At 42.5% G+C, this 9,151-nt stretch overlaps 2 protein-coding genes across 2 annotated transcripts in view; both read left to right on the forward strand.

Annotated features, from left to right (window-relative positions):
* Nucleotides 1-1,120: 1,120 nt before the first annotated feature.
* Nucleotides 1,121-3,190, forward strand: jun (Jun proto-oncogene, AP-1 transcription factor subunit). The gene has a single exon (XM_050054313.1). It carries the CDS (start codon nucleotides 1,476-1,478, stop codon nucleotides 2,457-2,459), a length of 984 nt encoding a protein of 327 aa, XP_049910270.1. The 5' UTR covers nucleotides 1,121-1,475; the 3' UTR covers nucleotides 2,460-3,190.
* Nucleotides 3,191-6,309: 3,119 nt separating this feature from the next.
* Nucleotides 6,310-9,151, forward strand: part of caiap (CARD- and ANK-containing Inflammasome Adaptor Protein) — a 4,605-nt gene continuing 1,763 nt past the window's right edge. The window contains exons 1-2 of the mRNA XM_050055203.1: nucleotides 6,310-7,474; nucleotides 7,643-7,826. Coding sequence (XP_049911160.1) covers nucleotides 6,310-7,474; nucleotides 7,643-7,826 — 1,349 coding nt within the window. The remainder of the gene's footprint in view (nucleotides 7,475-7,642; nucleotides 7,827-9,151) is intronic.

The following is a 9,151-nucleotide window of genomic DNA, read 5'->3' on the forward strand; positions in this document are numbered from 1 at the left end:
CTCCTCAGAAACCAATGGGTGACGTCACGGTGACTACATCCATATTTTTTATACAGTCTATGGTCCAAACACACAGGTTCGAAAGCCATTTTTTCAAACAACAAACAAAACACTAGCAGTAAAATAAATACAAAATACAACCATTTCAATTTTATGCCCCTCCCCTGAGCCAAATTAAAAAACATGGGTCGCTCCCTAGTGCTTAAGAATATTTCATGTCTCCCCCTGTCTGCACCACTCCCTTCCCCCAACAAGTAACGAACAGGCCCTAACTAGCAAGTATTAGGGCCTGTTGTAACTATCTTACGCCACTGGTATCACAGAATGGTATTTTGAAGTCAGACAAACATGGAACACCTTGAATAACTTAATATAATATTATATATTTTATTTATTCATATTTTAATATTATATTTCCTGAGAATAATCCTTTTTTTCACAAAAAAAAGCTGTTTTGAAGCCATATAAACAGTCATGAACTTGAATGCAAGAGCTGAATAGATTGTAATTATCATTTAGGCTACTGTTTGTGTTACTGACTGTTATGAAGTGAGGTAAATTTTCTAATATGCAGTAAGAGAGAAGAGAAAGTGTCATTTTCAATAACTGTAAACATATTCATGAATTTAACAGAATATATTTTATTCTATTAAATTCATTAGAGGCATTTATTTGTACTTTTAAGGGCTTTTCGGTGGTTAAATTAAAGACTTGTATGTTTTCAGAAAGTTAAATTAAATAGAAAAAGTGTAATAAATAAAAGACAGAGAATATCTTTTTTTTTATATATATATAGCGGACAACAACAAAATAATTGGTGAGAGGAGCCTCATGCAGCAGCAACACTGGCTGTCCCGCCACTGACAGTAAAGCGGGTAACCAGATATTCAAAAACAATACGTCATCCCACAATGCACCGCGCTTACGCTCTCCTTACAGCATTACCTCATCCCACAATCCACCGCGAGATTCAGAATCTTCTGGGTGGTCGTCAAGGCAACGCACCTTATCGGAGGGCCGGGCCCCGCCTCGCAACACGCCCACCAGCCAATGGGAGAGCCCCGTCATGACATCATGGCTATTTTTAGAGAGGCAGCGGCAGCAGATAAGGTTTGCCTCCACGCTGTAGCGCTCAGAGTATATACACAGCCGGGCAGAGGAGAAAGCGCGCACAGACTGAGTCGGTGCCTGAAGAGAAAAGTTAGAGAGCTTTTCATTCACGGACTCAAAAGAACTGTGGATACTTTGGCAAAGACTTTGTGAACTGTTACAACAACAATCAACCATCGCTGGCTCAAAGAAGTAAGTTCTGATTCCTGTGTCAAGACAGTGCGCACTCAGAGTTTGGAAGTTTTTACGCACAGAGAGGACGTTTGGAAACCAGTGTTTTTCCCTCATCTGATAAACCAGGAAGAAGAGAGGGGGGGCGAAAAGTAGTTTTGTAAAAGACTTTGTAGTATTTTGGTTTCTCTTCCATGTATACCAAGATGGAAACTACTTTCTATGACGACTCACTCAACGCTTTCTCCCAGCAAGACAACACCGGCTACGGATACAGCAACCCCAAAGTGCTGAAACACAACATGACACTGAACCTCAGCGATCCGACGGGCACTCTGAAACCTCACCTCCGCGCCAAAGCCAGCGACATCCTCACCTCTCCTGATGTGGGCTTGCTGAAGCTGGCCTCGCCGGAGCTGGAGCGGCTCATCATCCAGTCCAGCAACGGGCTCATCACCACCACGCCGACCCCGACACAGTTCATGTGTCCCAAGAATGTCACCGACGAGCAGGAGGGCTTCGCTGAGGGGTTTGTCCGCGCTCTGGCTGAACTCCACCACCAGCACATGCCGGGCACAACTAATGTGAGTGTCACCTCAGCTGCTCAGACCAGTGTCAACACTGCCCTGCCGCCTGTTTCATCTGTTGCCGGTGCCACCGTTTACAACAACAACGCAGCCATGCGCTCCGACTCGCCGGTGTATGAGGACTTGAACACTTTCAACCCAGCCATCAGCACCGTCTCGGCACCAAGCTACACCACCTCAGCCCCGACCATGTCTTTCCCCGCAGCCCCGCCGCAGCTTCCCATCTACGGGCAGCCATCCGCCGCCCAGCTCCCCCGGCTCACGGCGCTCAAAGAGGAGCCCCAAACCGTGCCTGAGATGCCGGGGGAGACGCCTCCTCTCTCCCCAATCGACATGGAGAACCAGGAGCGCATCAAGGCCGAGAGAAAGCGGATGAGGAACCGCATCGCTGCCTCCAAGTGCCGGAAGAGGAAGCTGGAGCGGATCTCGAGGCTGGAGGACAAAGTGAAGAACCTCAAGTCCCAAAACTCGGAGCTCGCGTCCACCGCCAACATGTTGCGCGAGCAGGTGGCCCAGCTGAAGCAGAAGGTGATGAACCACGTCAACAGCGGGTGCCAGCTCATGTTAACGCAGCAGCTCCAGACCTTCTGAGGTGGCGGCAGCGGCGGCGGAGAGAGAAAAGACTGTAGTTGAACGAAACGGACGCGTCCTGTGATAGTGAGTGGCTGTATCTCCCGAAACCGTGACGGGATTTGGGATGATGTGGCGCGACACTGGCAGGATTGGGGCCGCACTAAAGTTCCTGAGTGCCACGCGCTCCCCCGGTGGCGCGTCCCAGAGAGGGGCTCGGGACAGTGACAGTAGCCATGAACCAGAGGGGGCATGGCAACAAGCAGGATACCTTTCTGTTTCTGTTTCGTGCTGTTTTTACAGAACTGGACAGGACTGAAGTTTTCTTGATTTACACCCAGCTCTGCATGGACCTTATCATGACCATCAAAGGAGAAATTCAGTATTAGAGGATTTAAGAACCTGCAATAGAGACTTTTCTTGCTGTAGCCATACTGGCTTCAAACGTGGGCGTGTTGGCCAACTCTAAACGGCTGAAAAGTTGTAACAAAAGCTGCCTGACTTCTGAGTTACAGTACAATGTACTTGTTTTCTTAATTGTAAGAAATTCAGTTAGAAAAGCTTCAAGATGTACTTGTTTTTTTCTAAAGTTGTTTAATGGGGTTTCACTCATTGTTATATGTATATAAGATCAACTTGGAGTACTTATGTTTACCATTTGTAATAAGAATACTGTATAATTTTTTATGTTTTGTTTTCTGAGCACTTCAGAAACTAATCGATATTTAAGAAAATAAACCAGATGAAATGAAGCAAGATTGCCTCTGTGTTCTTGTAAAAAGTGTGTGACAGAAAAAAAAAAGTGGGTGTGCCATGTCAGGAGCTCAAACAATAAAACATGTTGCAACATGTTGCAAGAGCTGCTAGTCCCCAGTACCTCAAGGTAAATTCCATTAGTGCTAGTATTGATCCAGGCTAAGTGATTGTGTTTTAGCTGACAGGCCGTGCACTACTGATGGAGGCCAGTCTTGCAAACAGGGCTTGAGATGTTCACTTATATGTCTCCGCACACACAGACCTACCTGAAGAGTATAAATATACAACACCTCACACTGTTCTCAGGTGTCGACACTCTGGTACTGAGTCAAAACATGTTGAAATAAGCAATAAATCTCAAATGAAGACATCACTGATCTGACACATAACAACAGGAAAATCACAGGCCATCCTCTGTGCTATTGCACCATGCAGTTATTCAACATTATTTCCTGTCCTGGTGTAAATCAAAAAAGCCCAAACATGTTGAAACAAACTCATAAAGTCTTAGGTCCTATATTGCAAATGAATAGACATTAGCTACATCATAGCTAACACACTGACTATCACCTAGAAAATAACAGTACTTTCACACTAAAATGTGAAAGTCCATGTGGTTATATAGGAGAATATGTTCTTTAAATGATAATATGCTGTAACATCCTCTTTGATAAGGTATCTTAAAGCAACAAATATTAATCAAATGTGATCAATATATTAGCTGCAACACCAAAGAACAAAACACAAGATACTAGTCTCACTGACAGGCCTTTAACTTCAGAGCATTGGGCCAATAATATGCCTCCATCCATCAGTAAAGCTGGTGAATCCATCCCAATATGATCAGCTTTGACTATATGAGAAGGATTTCTTTTGTCAAACATGTATGAGGTGAAAACAAAAAAATCCAGGGGCTGTATACAAATGAAAGTAAAGACATTTAGCTTATAAACCCAGCAACCTCATTACAGCAGGTGGATGAGGCGGGATCTGTCAGATAGCCTGTGGCACTTGCTCAGGTTATGGGTTTGATGTTGAACACTCCTAAGCCACCAGAGCGTCATGCTCATAATGAAACACTAGAGGGCGACACAGACTGACTCACCTGAGAGATGAAATGAAACGTTGCTGTATTTAAGTCTTCATGTCTCCACTGCTGCAGCTTGTGTTTGCTCATTGCATTAAATAAACACAGTTATGATTTTAATTTTCAAATAAAGAAAACAGGTTATAAAATATAGAGGCTTGAGGGATAACACCTAATACACAGTAAAGCTTAAATGTGAAGCAAATGTGCTGCTCTGTCACTGTGTAAATACTGTTTTGCCTTTTGTTTCTTTCCCTTTTTCCTCTTTTTGTTTGTTTTTCTTGCATTTATATATATATATATATATATATATATATATATCCTTATACACACATGAGGAGGATTTTCATATATTAATGAACATATATTGATGCAAATGCGTCTAATTCAACAGTTTTATCATAATTTATTTATGAACAAATGATTAGGCTAATTCAAAATCCATTATTATATATACAATTAAATTATGAACCAACCATAAAAGTTGATCATTTGGATGCAGGTTTATTCTGATTCCAGACTATATTGTTATTTATCATACATGTTATACTATAATAAATACACATTGGGCTGTTATTTCTCTATAAATCTGCTTTAACCTGTTCGGATTTCATAAATTTGGGGCAGCATGACATCATTCCGGAAAGGAGTCCTTTCCTTCCATATAAGGAGAGGGAGCGCTCGGAAGATCTACGTCACGTCGGAGGAGGCGTGTATTACGGGAAGTGAATCGACTGAGTAATCTCTTCATAATACGGTGAGCCCTGAGAAGTTATCCAAGGGGGGACACTGGACAGCCCAAGGGCAAATCAATGAAGAGATTGCAACGGCAGCAAATCGGTGTCCTATTGGCTGTAAAATAAATAAATAAATAAATGCAGATTTTAACATTAAAAATCGCAATGAAAACTCAAAATCTCAGTCTAACTGTACATATGTAGTTAATAACTACAAACATGATGCTGTTAAGACTACATAGGAGTAGGCTACTGTTTTATGAGTCTATTTTACTGTATTTAATATTACAGCCAACTGTTTATTCCCTTCAATTTGTTTGACAGTTACAGTTGCTGGTTGCTTTGCAGGTTAAGATTTTACAGACAGAATATTTAATCATGAAGTAGAAGTGTCCACAGCAAGTATTATAATGCTGCTCACATGTTATTGCATCAGTTATAATAATTAAATGATATATTTAGATATTGCCTACACTATCAGCCTGTGCATCAGTTTGATTTTTAGAATTAAATCTAGAACTTGTGGTTTTACAGTGCCAACGTGTTGCTACATGTACTCAAGAAAATCATCGAAATATTTCTTTCACCGCTGACTTAATGTGGCACATTTGACACATATAAATAACTTTAAAGAAAATGATGAAGCCGTGCATTGTTTGTAACATTTCAAATGAATTAAAAGAAGCAATGCGGCCCTCTTATGTGCAGTATATCTGCACATTTACCATCAGTCAGATGTTCCCTGCCATCGCCTGCACCAAGTTATGAGGACTGACAGCACTGTGCACCTGACATGTGCTGCTGAATAACTTTAAATAAAATATTTGGCTCATGTTTTGGAGCAAACTGGCTCAAGCTCATAAAAAACAAGCTTTCACACATAGGTGTGTGGGTGTGACTCAGAGATTAGGCAGAATGGGGTTAACCCAGGGAGTGCACCATCTCTGCACCCACACATGGTTAGTCTAGTCACACACGCACACACACACACCCACACAAGGTTATCCTGGAACCCCGTACAAACAGTGTTTTATTATTTCAATTACAAACTTTTTCCATGCTGCAGAAATGCTAATGGAAACTAACAATGTCAGCATGTCACATAATCCCACAAAGGGCAGGTTGAGCTGGATGGATCTGTATGTTGAATGGTTTCTGTCTGTATTTTGTTGCTAGGGTGAGGTGTCTCCATTGGCAATAAGGTAGGCTGAGAAAATAAAACCAGAACTTCAAGTTACAACAACGACTTGCAAAAGCTTAAGAAAATCTGTAGTTTCCCAGCGTATTTAAAATGCTCAATATACTCAAAGGCTTTGACGCTCAGGCCGCAGCATCAGCTTGTATCAACCCCTACGCTGTGGATGTAATCCGGGCAAAGAGAAGGGATCTAGTGTATGGGATCTCACATACTGAGGATCTACTGGATCTCCTCGTCACAGAGGGGGTCATGACAGCAGCAAAGAGATCCATCGTCTTGTCCATCAGGACTCGCAAAGATCAAAACTCCAGGGTCCTGGACATCCTGGAGGACAGAGGTGAAAGGGCATGTCGGATATTCTTTCATCCGTGTCTTATGCTGGCAGAACCCGACCTCTATCAGCAAATCAAGACCTATGTGGGTGGTGTGAATGAGCGTGTTCGAGACACAAGGAGACAGCTGATTGGATATTTGCTGGAGAGGGACCAACAGGGGATGGTTGTCACTCACAAGACTAGCACTTTACTTGTCACCAAAGGAACTAAGAAATCTAGCCGTGAAAGGGAAGACAGAGGCACTGTGGCACTTTTAAAACCAGAGAAGCACAAACCAGAACAAAGTCAATCAGAAAATCTCATCCACATGATTGCAACAGACGGGGAGCTAGTACTGCTACAGGAGCTGTTAGATGACACTGATATTAACACTGTCAATTCAGCCAATGAGACTCTTTTACACGTAGCTGCTGAAAATGGTCACCTGCCCATCATTGAGCTCTTGATCCGTAAAGGAGCCAGACTGGACCTGCAGGATAATGAAGGTCACACAGCTCTTCACAGAGCAGCCAGAAGGGGTCACACTGAGATAGTCGCTGCCCTCATACAAGCTGGGGCCCCTATCTATGCTCAGGATGTAGACGGCAAAACCCCCGTTCACCTGGCAGCGGAAAATGAACACCTGAACTCTGTGAAAGTCCTGGTGAAGGAGGAGGCCAAGCAGTCTGTGAGCCACACACAGGACATGTTTCTTCACACAGCAGCCGTAGAGGATAACTGGAGGCTGGCTGAGCTGCTGCTGCAGAGCGGGGCCGCTGTCAATGCCAGAAACAGCCATAAAAAAGCAGCTCTGTTTTATGCAGTTTCCAGGAACAATGAGAAAACAGTGACTGTCCTTCTAGACGCAGGGGCTGAAGCTGACTATGATGTTATAAATGAAGCCATTAAGCTCAAACAAGAATCAGTTCTCCGTCTGTTGCTTGGTGAGTCTCTTCACGGAAGACTATGATACTTCTAATATTATTTCACAACTTAAAGTATGCTATGTCACCATGCAGCAGACTGCTTTTTTTTTTTTAGATATGAATAGCACATAAATAAAGCACAAAGCTGCAAACATACACTCACACTGTGTCTTGTTTGGATCATAGATAACCCCAGAGGAGCTCCGAGTGAAGACACGCTGGGCTCTGCTCTCTTCTCAGCTGTTAAACAGAACCGTGATGGAGTGGTGACCACTCTCATAGACAGCGGAGCAAATGTGAATATGTTGGACAAACAAGGCTACACTCCTCTCCTGTTGTCAGCTGAGCTGGGGCACACTGAAGTCTTAAGGTACCTGTCCAACAAGGACTCAGTGTTGTTAAGACACTTACCAGCAGGGGGTGCCAGTGTGAGTGATTGTTGATTTTTACACAAAGTGGCTTTAAATTGTGCTTTTGTTATATATTTTTTCTGATTTTTGCACACAGGAAGTGACAAACCATGACATGAACAATAACAGAACATAGAAACATATCTAAGTAATATCCATCACACACAGCACATACTAAATGACACAAATATGGGGGTATAATCTATATCTCTATAGTCTATGTCCACTGCTGCAGCTCTTTCTCTTTACTGGTTATGTCTTTACATGCATCCAGTATGACTTTGTTGGTGAGCATAAGCTGCCAGCTTAATTGCTAATAAGTCCATATTTACTCTGAGTCAGTTTTTCAGTTCATTAACTATTTGCATATCTTAAAGGGAAACACTGCAGAATTTCAATATGTTGTTTCCATGGTCTAGGAAAGTTCAACCAATATTTACATGACCTTCTCTCTCTTAAAGCCAGAAACCAAGTTGAGATGCCATCAGATAACAGATAATGAATGGGAGCCTGATTTTCAATTCAATTCAGTTTTATTTATAAAGCCCAATATCACAAATCACAATTTGCCTCAGAGGGCTTTACAGCATACAACATCTCTCTGTCCTTGGACCCTCACAGTGGAAGTGGAAAATGGTGGAAACCTCAGGAAGAGCAACTGAGGAGGGACCCCTCCTTCAGGGCACACAGATGTGCAACTGATGCCGTGTGTACAGAACAGATCAACATAATAAATCTACAGTAATCCATATGACAACATGATACATAAAGAGAGGGCGAGACAGAGAGAGATGCAAGGCAGTCATGACAATATCTACAATTACACTGATTTTATTTTATAATAATAATAATGGTATTTTGGTAGCATACATGTTATAAGTATATATATTAACTAGTCCATATCCATTGGTAGCTCTGTCACCTTCTACCTATGCCAGTCCTCAATGCCTATGTGCAGTTTCACATAGATTGACCACGTCAGTGAGTAGAAAAACGTGGGACAGACAGAATGACTGACTGACAGAATGACACACTGACAGTTTCCGTGATTATGTACAGCATACCATACCATGACTTAGTCATACCAAACATTAGACAACAACACCAACATTGGTCCGCAGGGGGAGCCACAGCGATCGGTCGCATTTTAGCCATTTTGAAGCATTTTTCTGTTGTTATAGCGCCACCCAGTTGCCAATTAGAGTTAAATTTCTCCAGTCACCTTGAGGCGTCCTGTTCTACATATCTACCAAGTTTAGTAAAAATCCATATGGCGGTTAGGCCT

The sequence above is a fragment of the Epinephelus moara genome, chromosome 10 (genome assembly GCF_006386435.1).
Source record: "Epinephelus moara isolate mb chromosome 10, YSFRI_EMoa_1.0, whole genome shotgun sequence".
Classification (NCBI taxonomy): Eukaryota; Metazoa; Chordata; class Actinopteri; order Perciformes; family Serranidae; genus Epinephelus; species Epinephelus moara.